Source organism: Tyto alba, unplaced genomic scaffold (assembly GCF_018691265.1).
Source record: "Tyto alba isolate M040663 unplaced genomic scaffold, T.alba_DEE_v4.0 Super-Scaffold_2, whole genome shotgun sequence".
Classification (NCBI taxonomy): Eukaryota; Metazoa; Chordata; class Aves; order Strigiformes; family Tytonidae; genus Tyto; species Tyto alba.
The window spans coordinates 35,628,535-35,646,366 of NW_024881282.1; the positions used below are offsets into that span (position 1 = coordinate 35,628,535).

Sequence of the window (17,832 nt, forward strand, 5' to 3'; positions counted from 1 at the left end):
CAGGGTAAAAAAAAAAAAATACAGTTGATGGCACATTGATGATATAGTTAGGATTTCTGGTATGGGACTTATATGGCAGCAAAGATTCAATTTGGTCTGCAATTCCCAAAATATTTCATTTTATGAATCAAGAAAAGCTCTCCAAATGAGTGCAGTTCATATAAACTCCAAGAAATACATTACTCACCAGATTGTGCTTAATGAGCTCCTTGCCAAACTCAAAAGACGAGGAGGCACTGTCTGTCAAGTTCTTGAGCTCTGCCTGGAATTACATACATTCCAAAATTTTAACACTAAAACAAAAAAGCACACAAGCATAAACCGAGCTTCACATGAGACCAAAAGCTGACAGAAAGACACCTCCAACAGTGCTGGGTCACTGGAAAATTTTTGCCTTCCCACTTCTATGTGACTATTTAGCAATTGGATAATGCATATAGACACAAAGTCAAAAGTGGACTGGGAAAACTGTAAGACCACTGTGCACACATGTGGACAGCTGGCTTAATACCAGGGAAAGTGAAATAGGTGACATTCCTAAGAGGACACAATGACAAGATAAAGGCCATTATCAACACTACTGATTAAGACAGCTAACAAAGAAGAGAAAGCTGTATGGAATCTTGAACTAAAATAAAGGTGAGCTGAAGGGCTGTCCAATAGATACCTCTGCAGCCTTCCCATTGTAAAGTCGGAAATGGTTACAAGCCTTAAGGTTAAGAGCAATGGTGCTGTCAGGAACTTGCTGAAGATAAACAGCTAGCACTTCCTGTGATACATCATAGTAATCCAGTTTGTAATAGCATAGGGCCACGTATACGTTCAGAGCCAGATATTCCCTGCAGGAAAGAGGGTTGAAGAGAACATTTAAATCCCACAGATAGTTATACTACAGAACATTAAAATCAGTGATAAAGCTTCCACATGTCCACACACCTTTTACAGGCACATCAAAACTGGAGTTTCTGAGAAATCCTTAGAGCTTTTAGAGCTCTAGTCCGTTAGCTAAGACTGTGCAGATCCAGATCCAGATTTGCATTAGTTTTTTCAATGGCAGCTACTGCAGCTTTAAAGAATTATGTACAAAACTTTTGGTTTGCAAATCTGGGAAATAGTGGCAACTTCACACTAAGGAAATGCACAGAACATGGGTACTGTATTTGGCCTGACAATAGGATTTTCTATGCAATACATATAAAGACATTTAATATGCACATAAACCTTTGAAAATATTTTAATGGCTCTTATTATCTTATACCAAGTACAGTTATTTCAAAAAATCCTTGACGTTACAAGCTATCAAGCCAGAAGAACTAGACCCAGAAATAAGACAGGCATTTGTGGAAACAGTAAGCAAAATGATAAGTGTTATGAAGGTTACTCATTTAGCTTTGAGTGACTGCTTCTACAGGACTTGGAAGTTAAAATCTCTTCCCCAAGCATTACAGGACATATTTATATGCATTATGATGGACTTCTCTGAAGCATTCAAAAGGAGATAGTGTCAAAAGATAGCTATGTATTCTGGGACAGCAGTTTCTATTTTATTAAACAATACTTCCAGCCACTTGAGAATTCAGTTTGTTCCTTGTTAAATTCTGAACTAAGAACTTTCAGAATATGATAGGAAAAACCATCAACAAGTATCATAGCAGGATAAACAGAAATGGAAAGAATTTCAGACTGAAAGGAATGCAAGGAACTCTCTATATAAAAACTAAGAACTGAACTCTTCTTAGAAAGACTAAGAGGTGCATGAGAAGTCAATAATCACAAGCAAGGGTCACCAGACTGACCGTCGGGGGGTAAAAAAGAAAAAGACAAAAGCAGGTACATAACCATATATCATTTCAGAAGTAAGTAACAAAATTTAAAAAGGTCTCAGGATTAATTACACTAAAATATCACTAAAAGAAAGCAACAGAAAGCAGACTTCTTTTTAAACATACATTTTTCAATATAGCTTTCCAATGAACAAAATTGAGGGGGCTGCAACTCGTGCACATCTTGTGGTGGAAAAGGGACATAGTAATTGGGGAAAACTTCTACTTTCAGAAACCAAGCAACTAAATGGAATTCAAATACCAACAGTATCCAAGACACTGCAATAAGGTTTAGGGTAGAGATGCCCACCGATTATCAAGAAGAATGCGTTTGTAGATATCAATAGCTTCTTGGTAGTGGGACCGCATGTAGTGGATAGATGCCAAGCTAAGCTGATCTTCTGTAATGTCTTGCAGATTCTGGTGAGAGCTCATCAGTTTCTTCTCATCACTGAACTAAAACGAGAGTGTGACACATTCTCAGAAGAGTTCAGCAAGAAAGACGTTTTAATTAGCTGGATTAGTTTTGTCCTTGCTGGCAAACAGCAGGTGATTCATATTAAACATCTGGAAAACCTCTGTTACTTTAAAGATAATTTGACCAGTGGAGAAAACCAAACATTAAAACAGCAGGCCAGTTGAAACTGGATAAATGTGAGGCTAAAACTAAATACACATTTTCCTTTAAGGTGTGATTTATATGTAATTACATGTCACATGCCTTGATGGATAAGAGCGGAAGAGCTGAATAAATTATTTCACAAACAGAATTTTGCAACACATGATTTGACTGTTACTATTTGAGCCAGCAGAAATTTTGCTGTTTGTAGATCCAAACCTTATTTCTCATGGATAGCAGAAAAACACAAGACTTGCCAACACACAAGGACTAATTTTCACAAAACCTCTTTACAACACTCACAAATTCTGTTTCATTAGCCCCTTAAAATTCCAGTTTCTTTAACTAAATGGTTTGTTTTTAAAAGCATTGCCGGAGAGCACATAACATGCACACAAGGATAAAAACAAGGAACAGAGTTAAACATACCCATTATATTTGTATTACAATAGCAAAGTTGAGGCTATTCACCTAATCAGTCTACTCAAATCTCTTATTCCAGTGGTTCCCTTTGCTGGTTCTGCTGATTTAACATAATTATTAATTTCTCTTACACACAAATTCTATTTTATGTATTTGGTTTTCATTTATCTGCCCAGTTTTCTTCAAATCATTTTCCTCCCTTTTTAAGCCAGTCACAGAATGATACTCCAGTGCAAAGGCAAAAGAAGTTGCTTAACAGAGTTAAAGGCAATGGGCTTCATAGTTTCGTAAACCCCCTAATTTCCAAAACCTAACTACATCAACTAGGAATTATTCAACTTCTCTATCACAGACACTACAAAAATGCTTTAGGATTTCTCTCTTCAATTTAACAAATATTTAAGTAAAAAGAATTTGACATCAAAGCTAACATTCAGGATTTACACTTTCAACTCAGACTCTTCAGTAGCACAATACTTGTTAAGTATAACACAGGATGGTTCAAAACTAAATTTAAGGAAAGATAGTTATGTGTGGCAAGTGAAATAAGCATTTAATTGTTGTTGAAATTAAAGTAGATTTCATGCTATAAATAATATTACTTCTTGGTTACTGAATGACTTAGGAGCATCAGTAACAGCATATAGACTATTTTGGTCAAATTGCTAAGTATAAGACAGCTGCAAGTTAAGAAAACTTGGTACATTTCAAAGAAAAAGAAAAATAGCAGCTTATACATTTCTGATTCTATTCAAGTTCCAGGTTCCTCATGATCAAAAATACCATAAAGTTCCTGTTCTATGACTTATGTGAATTGCATTGGTAAGACTTTCCGTAGATACATGCTGAGGGCATCTATTCTGAGATCATGTTTTCACACTTACTTTCTCCTCCACGTTTTAATACAGCAGGGTGGTTACAGAAAACGTTTGTTCTCCTGCCACCACAGACATTTTAATTATTCTGCCAGGTTGCCAGGATAAATTACACATTACCAAATTGAAAAGAAAACAAACAATGCATGAGTGAAGAAAAGACATCATACCTTATGTGCCAGGTGAAAGAGTAAACGGTTCTGGAGACGACTCTTAGGTGCTGAAAGGAAAATTCAGTAAATATCACCGAAAAGAACAATTCCGGGTGTCTCTTATTTTTAACTCTTTCTCAACAGACATGCATGCACCCATATTCTTTCCTTATCTAGCCCCTGTACAGTTCTTCACTGATACAGCCCTTGAAGGTCATGCCCTGGGGCAGGTTATACTAATTTTAGAGTGGTTTAAAGGCCTTCCTGCTTCCCATCTTCATTCCTTAACCATTACTTTAGAAATCCCTCTTGAAAATAACTGTTCATTGGCCTCTGTCTTTCACAAGCCTTAAAGCTTTTATTAATTGCACTATCATTTTCCTGCTGAGCCTTCTGGATAATTCTCTGGTTTTTTTGTGACACACAGGACGGCACCTTTTACAAAATAAAAAGCAGCAACAGATAAACTCATAGTCAAGGCCCCTTCTATGACATGTCACATTTTAAGTAAGTTGTGATTGATAATTCTAGGAATCTTGTCAACTTCCAGTGTATTGCAAAAGCCATTGCTGCTACCATTTTGCTATGTGTGCACATTATATTATACTTAGTTCTAATATTTCTTCTGACCTTAGGAACAAACTGCACATGAAAGAATCCTGCAGTCAGAGTAGACAAGATTCAAACCACGATATGGCGAGAGATTTAAGGGAGACATCTCCTTTCTAGAGTCACTAAAGTTCATTAAATTTCTTGCTCTAGCAGGATTAGGAATTCCACTTAACTCTCTCCATATGACACAAATTGTTAACTGCAGAGGCTTAAACCACTAGAGAGAGCCTTGTGCTTCACAGAGTGACAAAGGTCCTCGTCCAACAGAGCTATTAATTTCTTTTGCAAGCAATCTTCCAAAAAGCCTTCCCTTGTTCCCTGTATCTTCTTTAGCCTACTTAGTTAATGAGCACTCTCATTCTTGCTCAGACTAACCAGCTGGCAACCTATGTTACACAGAAAGAATGTACACGGAATCTTTACAAAAAGCAGAATTACTTACTGTGTTTATGGGGCCACAAAAGTGCAGAGTTAGCAAAGCAATGGCCTGTAACACAAGGCTATAATTCTTCTGACATCCTAAACCATGAAAGAGGGCTCAAACCACCAAAACCTCTTCCCTCCCCACTCCAAGATGGAATTTTCTAGTAATAAGTTAGATTTAATTTTTTTAAAATGCAATTTAGGGAGAGATTTCCAGACTTTTTACTCTTTCTCCACATCGTAAGAAAACTTTAACACAGTGGACAATGCCAAAACTCAGGTTGGCAGTGTAAGGCTGACCACCTAGTTCTGATAGGCACAGCAATTATTTCTCCCCTTTCTTCTTTCCCAAGCTATGTTATTTAACCATGTTCCTAGAAAAAGAAGACAGTGAACTGTATTTAAAGAACTGCTAGAACAGAGGAGTCCCAAAAGGCAAAGGCAGTATGAGAACGTTCTCACAAAACCACATCTTGCAAGGTATTACTAACAGATAATTAAGTTCTTAAGAAACTAAATGGTCTTCAGTCTAGGATATATGTGGGAATTTTCATTAGCCCAATTATTAAAGAACAGAAAGTTTTTCTGATTTACAATTAACATCGTATAAGCAGCTGTAGTAGTATAACTGGCACGATAACACATTCTAGAAATTTTTTCATCCATGGACTTTGAAAGTTAAGAGTACTTTAATTTAAATGCATGTTCTTCAAAACGTTGTCAGCAATGGTACTGTGGTAACTCCACATGTGCCCCAGCATTAGCTGATATGTTTTAATATCAAAGTTTAGAAGGGTTGCACATGGACCCCACATGTGCTTTTGTGCAAAACTTAAACCAACCACAACCACCCTTCACAATTCAAAACATTTGGTCATCAAAGACTCCAAAAATACAAGCAGGACAGATTGTGGGATTTATACTGAAAATAACATATCGTATAATCACAGCACTATGGGTAAAGACACCAATGTTCCTTTTTTGAGTAGGTTTCGCCTTTCTTTTTTATTTTTTTTTGAGTGGGTTTTAGCATTAATTTCACTGTGAAAATTGTGACTTGCAAGCAATACTCCCTGAAGAATCTAAACCAAGGAATTCTTGTTCCACTGGTCAAACAATGACTGCAGTGCTGCCCTCGTAAACCTGGCATCTGATCTGACATCAAAATTATTATTTACCTCTTGGCAAAAGCTGGAAGGTTAGTCCACGTTAATTTACCCCTAAAAAACAGCAAAAGATGAAACCTCAGTTCTGATGATATGCATGGATATATGGAGGGAGAAAAAATATCCTACTTTGTAACTATCCACTTGATATTCTTCAAAACAATACTTTTATTTCATGTCAGCCAGAGCAGGAGAGAAGCAAAAACCAAAAAAATGTAGTCCTGTTGATATAGTAAGCAGAACCATGGAAACATTCAATACCAGCAGTTTATTTTCTCCCAGTGACAAATGCATTTTTTTGAGGAAGACAAAGAAACATATGAACAAGGTCAGATTAGTTTCCAAAAAGAATTTGGTTATGAATATTGGATAAAGCTGTTGTCAGTCACTAGAGCAGGAAGTAATGCAACTGCCTCAGAAATAATTACTTTTAAGGGGTGTTAGGCTTGGTTTTTTATTACTCTCTGCTGCTACTGAATTTCACTGTCACTGATCTATTAATGCCACAAGGAAGCACAATCCTTCTTTTCCTGTCCTACTTCTTCAAGAAGATGACTGTACCTTTTTTTTTTTTTTTTTTTTTTTTTTTTTTTTTAAATCTGTACTAAGCATTCTAGGGATCATAACAAACATGATGACAACGCCGCATGGCAAACTGGACCCCGCCCCAGGTCCAGTATTGGGCTTGTGCTGAGGTAGCTGGATAGTATATATCTCTTTCCAGCTAGGAAACACACCGGTATTCCTAAGCTAGAATTTTTGTCAGTGCTGATGTTCCAGGCACTAAAGTAATAGTTGACATTGATCTTAAAAGTGTTCTGTATATTTTTATGTGCTGACACTGAACAGGCACCTAGTGAAGTATTTGTTAAAATATAATAAGCAGCTACAATAAGAGTGAAGACAGTTATCTTCACTAATTATTAATCAAAAAGTTAAGCTCATTAGAAATGGCAGCTCAGAGTCTTGGTGGGTTCCACATTGCTATCACAGGCAGTAAAAAGATAATGAAATACAGTCATGGATAATCTGCATTTGTGCCCTCCCGTAACAGTGCAAGGCAATATTGGTCATGCATCCAGCATTAACAAATCACAAATCCCATCCAGCAGACATAAAGCATACCCTATAGCAGCACTTCACAAATTAACAGATGTAGAATGGATCTTCAACATACATAGCAGGAGCTGGTGGGAATGGAACAGTGCTGAGAAGGCTCCAGCCTGACAACACAGAAAATATGACCAGAGTAAACCTTATTCTCCTGTCCCTGAGAAATGACGCCCTGCTCACCTGAGTACAGTAGCTGAATGAAACCCTCTGTGCCTCAGAACCACAGTCTCACTGGTGGAGGGAAAATGCAAGGGTATGGGAAAAATGTTTGGAAAAACCATGGCAACAGTGAGGTTCACACTTACACACACTTGAATAGCTCAACTGTTCAGAATCTTCTTGAATGAAATTTACAGAGGACATGCACTGAAATTTTCCCATTCCCAAAATACTTAAAAGCCAGTTCAACTATGTTCATTTACTTGCAGTATAAACACATTTCAGTCATGCCTAAGCACAGTAAGTTAAAGATCACAGAAGCAAAAAATTATTCCCGTTCTGTAGCTTCCACTAGACTTTAAAAAGCAAAACAAGAAAATAAGGTTAGTAGTTTTTAAGGTTTAAATACGTATAAATTGGTATTTTCACTTGTGCACTTTGAAAGTTCCATATATCAAACTCTGCTAGTTCAAAATCACAACTAAAATGCAATGAAAATGAACTACTGTTCTCAAGAAATACTGTACAAGCAAAAAGCAGATAATTTTGCATGTAGGTAAACATGCAGTCTAAAGAAAAAGAAAACTCAGCAACTTTTCCATGCCCTCTTGTAACCACACATTTTCACTGGTGACAACTATCTGACACCTGGCAAACATTAGTACATGCACAAGCAAAACTAGTTTGGAAAATGTCATTGTTCTTACTAACCCATCTTTGTTCTGCTTTTGTATAATATTGCTCCTTCCAGAACAGGCTGTGAAATGAGAAGTATCTCTGTTCAGTTAAACCACATTCAGATTGACACATGCAAATTTGTGAAGTAAAGTAATTAAAAAGCTTTGCCCATCAAAAATTAGAAGGGAGGAAGAAAGAAAACAACAACAACAACAACTTTAATGACTGGTTCAGCAACACAACCCTGTCTGTGCATGAATCTTAAATTTAGTTGTAAAATTCTGTTTATCCTAAAAGGACTGTTTTTCATAACAGATTTAACTGCAGCACCAGTTATGTGCACATTTTGTGGTTTAAAGGAGCACTGTTAGTTCTTGTGTTTTTCTTAATGCAGCACTAGTCAATGGCTTCTGAGAGCACTATGCAGGCTTCTAAACACTAGGATCAGTCCCCAGGATCACCATGCAAGTGTGCCAGGCTTAGTTTCTGGTCTTTGTCCTTTGCAAGGTACAGGAACTGGGAATGCAACATAAGATTATTTTGGTTTTATAATTCAAAAATAGTATGTATGTATGTATGTATGTATGTTGTTGTTGTTGTTGTTGTTGTTATTATTATTATTATTATTATTAATTAAACCATCAGGAAGACTTTCAGTCTCATTCTCCCAAGACTGGATGGGCTAGCACACAGCATGGAAAACATATTCAGCCAATGTATGAGAGCACAGACACAAAAGCAGTAAACAAAGCATCACTTGGCAACTTCACTACGGAATGACTAAGAAACAACAGCAGCTGACCCGAAGTAACTACCTTCACGTCAGATCCAGGAACATTAGTAACTGTAATATAAAGGGACAGTAGGGAAAAAGGAGAAGCCAGAAATATCTGACAGGGATTTGGAAGAAAGACTAGAGAAGATACAGTACAACTGTAATGAAAAAACCTTCGAAGAAGGATTTTTCTTTATTGCCTTTTTGCTCTACTTCTCAGGTTATACTTGCAGTAATTCTGGCTTATATGACTTTTGATATACAGATTTATTCTTTCCTGAGAGAATGTACCATGAAGTTTTAATTAAGGAATGACAAGTTAACAGAACACTTTACATCTATTACAAAATAAACATAAAACCTTGCTCCACAAGTGATTGTGGACTATATACCTTGCTTGAAATGCAATAACTAACTCAGGGCTTTTAATGCTGATTTCCTAATTTTTAAATATCCTGCATATATTTCCTTAGTTAACAATAATTTTCTTAAGCAACAGCAACAGTATATGGCAAGAAGGAACTTCTATCTGATTTCTAGATATTTACACGTTTGTGTGGAAAATCTATTCCAGAAAGCTAGCTGACATTTATGTTCCCTTTCACGCAGAGATTCCATCACTGCAGAAATTTAGAAATATAGCTGAAAATAAATTATTTCTCCCTTATTTGTTTTAGCACTATGCTACTTTCAGGGGCTTAGCATAACTGCAGCAATAAACAGCAAGCATTATGCAAGAATTCAGGTAAAATAATGCCGAAACAGCAATGGTAAGCAGCCCAACACTAACACTATCTATCATTTTTTCAGCATTATTCAAGGTAGTACTAGATAAATGGTGTCCTTCTAGAGACTTTACCTGTTGTGTCTATATTCAGTGAAATATTTTGCTGCTTCAGGATCTTTGCAAAACCATGGAAGAGATCACAAGATGTTATGGCCTCAACTGTCAATAATATGCTGTGAACAGCCATCACTGATGCAATCCTAAAATGTTAAAAAAACCTAAAAGAGGATCTGTCTTGAGTGCATATAAAATGATTCAGCCTCAATGTAAGAAAGACTGAAGTGATGGGAGTGGAAAGGGGAATATACAATACTTGGAAGCCTTCAGCGGAGAAAAGTGTTAAAAATCTTCAGCTGTGACTGCCTCCCCACCAAGCTTAAATAGTCAGAAATCATTATTATTACAATACTCACAAGAAAGGTTTTAGCATCTCACTGTAAAAACTGCAGTGCTGTCCTTCTTAAAACAATTACATAAAATCAGGAACGGATATTACTAGCATGAGCACTCAGTTATTTCTGTTGCCTCCCTCAGCTACACTCCCCACATCTTGCACTCCTTTCTCAATATTCCTGCCTTTTCCTCCCGCACCCAGGTACCACTAACCACACCCTCTATCCTGCCACTCACCATGCTACTACCAACTACTCTGAAGGGGTACAAAAAAATTAACCTTCCCTCACTTCCAGCTCACAGTTAGTAAAAGTGCATGTCCAGCTGTGTAACTGTCATCTCTAGAATGGATTGTTGTTAATTCACACAATGTGAAGCTGATGACAATGACTCCAACTGGTACAGGATGCAGCCACTTGCTTCCTCCGTGGTTTAGGTCAAAGTGACACCTCAGATTCTATTGCCCAATTATTTTTAAATTCCAGTTCAAATCCTAGATTGTAATCTCCAAAACTCAAATTTGTGGTACATTAAAGTTTAAACTATTATCTGTGAATATGAGAAAATCTCTTGAACAATACAGATCACAAAGCTCTGCAAGAAACTTCTTACAGTTGGAAACAAAACAATTCCAGTTGTGGGATTTGTGCTCAGCATGATCTTTCAGAGGATTTTAAAGGGATACAATAATCTAATTATTCCTAAAAAATACTACAGAACTGTCCTTTTTGAAAGCACTCCTCCACAGTAGCAGAAAGTACACAATTATTCTCTCCCCACTCTATTTCCAGCACGAGACTAGAAAACTAAAGAAAGAAAGGAGAAAACCCATACTTCAGTAGGAGTTTTATCCTAAAAAGGCAAGAGTCAGAGGTTGACTGAGAACATCACTACTATTAATTCTACTTAGAAAACACTGAGATACTATGGTTATGGGAAACAATATAAATCACTAAGATAACTGGAAAGTGATGGGTAACAAAATTAAACTGCAGAAACATTTTTAGGCAGTAAAAATTGCCTTGGAATCATTTAAAGAACTCCTCTTCTTTAAATGATTCCATGCATGTTCAGATTAAAGAAGACCTGTAACAATGTGACTGCAGTGAACTCTGTGTCTTGAAGAATCAGATACTTAATATTTGACTTATAAGGCAACAAGACCACCTACTAAGTCACTCAAAATATGTAAACAGAGTTCTTGTCCACATCAGGGACAACGCTGAACTCTCTCAGATGCTTATTTTTTGATAATTTCACTGGCCTAATTAGCTTTATCTGCACTGGCTCAGAGACATGGAATCAGTTCAAAAGAAAAGTAACTTTTTGCTGCTGGTCAGCATATGCTGGGATTTGTATTTGGCAATCAATAAGAGAAATTATTTTCCAGATGCTTCGTTCAGTTTCAGCTGCTCCACCTGCCCAATGTATTTTTAGGAAGCAAACTCTGCTATAAGTCAACTGTTAAATGAAAAAAAAAAAAAAAAAAAAGAAAAAAACAAACAAAGAAAAACCTAACTCCCAAAAAATCTACTCAAAAGTATGCTTTATTCCCATGGAAAAAAAAAAAAAACCAAACAAACTTTCTCTGGAATTCACTTTAAGTGTTCAAATCAACAAGTTCCATCAGAGACATATATCTTACCCTTCAAGGCTGCTTGTTCAGCTTGCGTATACATCCCCAGAAAGAAGTATGTACAGGCAAGGTTCACCCAAACATCTGGATTGCAAGCTGGTTGTTTGGTTAAGGCCTCATATTCCTGTAATAGAAGAGAAGGTTGATTTTAAAAAAAAAATGCATAACAGCACAGACTTGTATAAAATATTTTTTCTTCCACCATTTTACAGTGTATCATCAAATTATTGAGATCACATGACTTATTCTCAAGTTCCTTGCAGTTCTTACAATTAAACTATTACATTTTAACCTAATGTATGTCCCTAGCTCTTTCTGTTTACAGCAGTAGAACAGACAAGAGGGACAGTGTTATAAATCTTCACTGTAGGAGAATGAATTCTGTCAATACTAAAGTTATAAATATATTTAAAATATTTATATTGTATATTTACATATTTTAATATATTATTATTTATAAATTATTAATATATTAAAGTTAAAGGCATCAACATAACCAACTTTTACTCAGTCTTCTCTGATACTTTCTTGACTTCTCCTCCAGTCAAAGCCTGGAATCTACAAACACCAGTGAAATCTGTGAATATTTACTGGAGCAAGTATTAAACATGCATTTATAAAACTGTAGGTAGTGTCTTAGTACAGATTAAAATGGTGGTCTCCAAAGTGGGGTGTGTGCACCCCAGCAGCTGTGCAAGACAATACCATCGGGTGCAGGAAGAAAACTTTTTTGGTACCATTAACAACCAAAATAAATATTTTAAAAATAGTGATTACTTAATCTTTATTTAATCCTTTTTTAGTTTCTAGTTTTGTGTATGTTTTATAATTGCATAATATATTAGTACAGTAGTACATGCATATAATTTATAAACATATATGTACGTATGCATACTGGCGGTACGTGCTCAAAAATTTTTCCCCATTTTAAGATTTACAGCCAACAGATATAGAAAATCACCAGATACCATATTCTGATATTTCCTACCCATCCACATTCATTACATTTCCCTTACTACTGCCACATAAACTACTTAATGTCTTATTATTTGTGAAACAGTAAAAACTTAACAGAGCAGTCTTTCAATCTATTTTTTTTTAATGAAAAATACTTTGCAGCTACCAAACAGTGATATTTCTGAAGATAAACATGTTTGCTCTGTGTAAAAATAGGTACTGAAAGCAGAAGCAGGAAGACCTCTCAAAACCATTTTTTTTTTTTCTGTCAAGTTTCTGTTAAATTACTAAGAAGGACCATCCCAGGGAATGTGCCTCCTGCTTGTGCTTGTGCTCCCCATCCAGGCATGTCCAACAGCCAGTGTAAGGCAAAGCAGGCAGGGTCACGCAAGGTTTTCCCAAGTCCTGCTGTAAGAGTGCCATCCACACATTCCCAATCACCATAAACCTCTCATCACTCCCAGCGACACAACCCCTTGCTAACTCTGTACTCTTCCTCCAAACATATGAATTGGAATTTCCCGCTGCCTAGGGAGAGTTTACCAGATTGTGCCACTAAGGGTGGAAGACTTCCTACCTCTGAGGCAAAGGCACAGATGTATATATAGCACTTGATAAAATAAGCCATGCCCAAAGGACAGTGAATCCCAAGAACAGAAAGATACTGACAACAATAAAGTTTATAGTTTGCAAGTATATTGATTTTTTTTTTTCTGTTGCCAAGTGAAAGTAAACTGCACTCCCAAACAGAGAAGATACTGGTAAGGTATGCCCTTAAAAGCCAGCTCAGTCTTGCTAGTACTTCAGGGACTAGTTGTCCTTCAAGAAGATTTAAAATAAATAAATAAAAAGAAAATGTTTACATATAGGCCAACCTTTCCTACAGAGGCCAGCTCAATCTTGACGTAGGCCTGTCACAGAGCTCCGAGAGACAGGTCTCTGCTATTTATTGGGACCATCTGGAATTTTTCAAAATCTGTTCGGATAAAATGCATCCAAAGGTCTCTTTCAGCTATGGCTTCAGGCAGATTAATTAGAAAAGACAAAGTGCATAAACACAAGTCATGTTCTGGCTTGGCCATTCAAAGCAAGCAATAAATAAAGAGTGCTCTAGCAGTACCAACGTGAATCTGTGGAAACACAGTAAATAAAAATGAGGACTATTAGTGCTCCTTACCCTGTAGTTCTGGGCCATGAGCCCAGAATATGTGCTGTTGCCCCTTTCCTCACTAAAAGGCATTTAACATCAGTCTCTCAAAGACTACTTCACAAGAGCTTTCCTCCCTCCTCTCCAAAAAACCCAAACAAACTAAATACTCCAAAAGCTTTCCCAGCAGTCAACCTGTGGCATATTTTTGCCAACCAGGAGCATAACAACTTCTTGCCATTTCCCCAGGCTCTACCTCTCATCCCTGTAATGAGATGCATGCACTTATCCTCAAAAGCAGGCTGCCAGGTTGATTTCCTACAACTATGGATGCCTACTTACAATGCTGAGGCCCACAGGATTCTGCTCAGTGCCCTTATTACTTGTCTGGATTCTCCAAGCCCATAAACACAGATCCTGAAGAGTAAATAAACAGGCCAACCTATAGGGCTGCCCCACAAGTGCTCAAAGGAGGTGTGGAGATACTCATCATAACCTGGCTACAGTCATGACAGAGAAGCCTAGAGAACTTCCCCGAGCCAAAAATCCATCTTTTACTTTCTAGCTTCAGCTGTCAGGAACTTGAGTGTACCTGTGCTGTCACGCTCCCTGCAGAAGTATTCAGGCAAGACCAGATGCTGCTCACGGATGAGCCACTACCCTAGTATAGCCCTGTTCCTGTAATGACTTACTATTTGACTAAAATCCTGAGTAAAGTCAGGGTAGGCAAGAGGTCCTGTACAGTGAAGAGGTGGAATGGCTCCTGATTCTCTTCTACGAGGGAGGTGGCAGATAGGAGAGACTGTCAGAATCACTGGCTGTAGTTTGTGAGATTTTGTCAGAAACACTGCACTGAAGGCTCTGGACCGGGGAACATGCTTTGCTCTCACATGTGCAGCTGATGAACCAAAAGGTACAGCTGCCAGACATGGTAATGCCAATGCCAGCATTCTGTGTGCCTAAGCCCGGTCAGAGGGTACAGAGTGTGAATGTGAAACTTGTTCTCGAACCCAACCTAGCTGTGCACCTTGCCCTTGCCAACTCTTCTCTTAAATTGTCAATACCTCAGATATGTCTTATAACCCTCCCTCTCGTAGGCCCTGGCTGCTTCAGTTTATAAGATCAGGGAGCTCAGAAACAGAATCACTGGAATGATGCTGATTCTGGTCCTTGGGTGACACTGGGAAACTTTTCAGGAAAGGTTTAAGATTAGTGCTATGAACAAGTCACGGCAGAAAAACAAGTGGGCTTTTCCCCATTAGGGATAGTAGATGTGGAAGACTCCAGAAAACTAATTAGATGCTGCCATCCACTTGGGGAGTCTGGTTGCCATATGATACCAGGAAGACACTAGTCACTCAGTGTTAGTAAAAATCATTTTGTCAGTGAAGGAAACTAGACAGTCCCCAGGGAGGGACTGCTACCATGACTGCTAGAAGAGTCGAGTCCAGTGCAGTACCATTTGTAGATTGGTGTACAGCAGTAGGGATGATCCCACCAGACCACTGTCAGTGACATATCCTCTGAGAAAGGCATCTACCTACTAAGAAGGGGAAAGTGTGACCCTGGGGACGCTGAGGTTAACACTCTATCCAGAGAATACTTGACATAGGTGCACCTATGATAAGAGAATGTGAATTCTCTCATGTGAACATGCCAGATGTTTTGCTGTCATTCTCTCTGAAGATATTCTTGAAGCTGAAGGTCTGTGTGTTTTTCATTTTTTCCCCTGCTTCTCTCAGTAGTGGATGATGGCCACCTCACCCCAATTCCCAAGATTGTCCAAAAGTTGCCATGCAACTAGCATGTCTGGCTCACTATGAAAGTATCGTTATAAATAAAAGGATTATTGAGCAGCATAATTTTTGAAGACCCTCTTCAGGTATATGGAATACAAACCATGAACTGGGAATATAGTGACACAGACTATGCGTTGTCATTTGCAGGCACTTAGGAGTGTGAATCATTTAGATTGTGTATAATGTCACTGCAGAGAATACTGCAAAATCTTCTACCCACAGTATTTTATTTACAGTGCTCTTGGCACTCTCCAAAGAGTGCTCAGAGATCTAAAGGGTATAGATGATCAAGGAATTTGTCTTTAAGAATACAGCAACAATGCCTCTGTAACATAGCAGAGAAGATACAGCATTATGCTTCAATCTTGAAGCTGATAACTGAAAGGCAATTTAGCCTCCACAGTCAGCACTCTTTCCCTTGATTACTACAGGCTTGGAAATTACAACTACAGTATTCCGTCCCAAGAGAAACTAGGTTGAGATGCACAGGCTCATTTCCCACATGCCACCCTAAAATGACAAAGTTATCAGGACTCATCACTGCGCCAAAAATCAGTCTTAAATCTGAGGATAGGCCCTGTGATCTCTCTCTTAAAACACACACACAAACAAACCAGTCACAAACCATGCATACAAACCTTTTATTGTCCCTACTCAGGCAGAAAAATGGGAAAAAAATGACTGTTGCAGTTTTTAAAAGCCTGAATCAACAGCATCACCTAGTGGTGAATCAAACACCATATACAAAACCTAATCTCTAAAATAAATTAAAATACATGCTGTTACTCCTTCGTCGAAGGAGACATTTCAAATCTAATCTGGCTATAAAAGCACCTACTGGGTGTTCCAAATAGTAGCATTTTTTTCAAAGAAATTGCAAGCTATTTTTCATTTGTATAAAAACATTTTTCTTTTTTTAAACTTTCACTCCCTACTGATTCCTAACATCTAGATACAAATTAACCACAGCATCATCTTTAAATTCCACAAATCTAAACATAAATACTAAGTTACCACTATGTCCTACACTACTATTCTACATTCTATACAGTGTATACTGCTAATTTGATTCACTGAGCATTTCTAATGTCTCCAATGGATGTTTTCTCTTCATTTTTTTAAGGGGGAAGGTGTCTTGTGAACCTACTCGTGAGCTTTAGAAATTGTATTTCCATTTCACGTGTGAGTCTCATGCACATGACAGTATCTTACTGTAGTTAAACACCTGATTTTATCTAAGAAAGAAAAGATCATCATTGTTCTATAATCTGTTTCTCTATGGTTATTTTATTTTGCTAATACTTTAAATTATTTTCTGGTTTTAATATTTCTTTCAGGAAAAGCAAGTTAAAAGACTGCAAAACCAACTATATTCCACAACTGTGATTCCCAGTGAAACATGGTCGAGATTTCCCCCAGCTGACATTGACCAAAACCAATAAACCTTAGATGGTGCAATACAGCACTGTATGGACCCAGCAATTCACATCTGTAGGAATACAGCAAGAAGACAAACAATATACAGGCAGGCTGAGGTGTTTTCAAATCTTCACTAGCTTAAATGCAGCCTTGTGGGTATCACCACACCACTCTACAACACTCCCTGTTCTGGTGTGCACACTGATTCCAGCCCTTAGAGGTTTAGAGCAAGGCAGACAACAGAAATTTAAGACTTTTACAGAGAAATATGCTAGCACAGCCAAGAAGATAAAGGGATCCCAGGGACACCGGCAACAAATTGATTTTCATTGGAGACATAAATGGATGCAAGAGAAAGAACTGCATATGGACTCCTACACTGAAAGAGACACAACAGCACTGCATGGTGCAAATATTAAAAATGTATGCATATTTGAATAATCAACATGTCTTTTAGCGGCTTAAATCTTTTGGAGAGTAAGAATGTCTAATTTCATTGAATTACGTAATACAAGAAAACATAAAGAAGTATAATAAAGTACATCAAATGGCCAGGGGCATCAACCTCTAAAGAAAGAATTTAAAAAGCACGCGTATTACAAATAAGCTACACAATGAAGACAAAGACATAATTAAACCTGAAAACCAAAAGTGTGGAAAGGTAGCTGCAAAAAAAGGAATGGAAAATTTAGGACATGAACTATGACATTTAAAAGGACAAATAAGGCTACTGAGCGTAGTATTGAATCAGACAACAGATAACATTTAAAAAGGTCTATTTTCATAAGCAAATATTTTTTTTTTTTTTTTCCCAATCCAAACTGCTTTCCACATCATCTGCTTTATTATCATACATTTGTACTTTAATTGGCTGAC

At 37.4% G+C, this 17,832-nt stretch overlaps 1 protein-coding gene across 3 annotated transcripts in view; it reads right to left on the reverse strand.

Moving 5' to 3' along the window:
* TTC26 (tetratricopeptide repeat domain 26) overlaps positions 1 to 17,832 on the reverse strand; it is a 48,449-nt gene that overhangs the window by 29,659 nt on the left and 958 nt on the right. For 2 of the 3 annotated variants that reach the window (XM_042792799.1, XM_033007099.2), the window contains exons 4-8: positions 11,644 to 11,758; positions 3,911 to 3,960; positions 2,134 to 2,279; positions 668 to 839; positions 188 to 262 (exon numbers count right to left, since the gene is read on the reverse strand). In XM_042792799.1, coding sequence (XP_042648733.1) covers positions 188 to 262; positions 668 to 839; positions 2,134 to 2,279; positions 3,911 to 3,960; positions 11,644 to 11,758 — 558 coding nt within the window. Of the gene's footprint in view, positions 1 to 187; positions 263 to 667; positions 840 to 2,133; positions 2,280 to 3,910; positions 3,961 to 6,105; positions 6,148 to 11,643; positions 11,759 to 17,832 lie in introns of those variants that run through there. The other variant, XM_033007100.2, reaches the window with a different exon arrangement.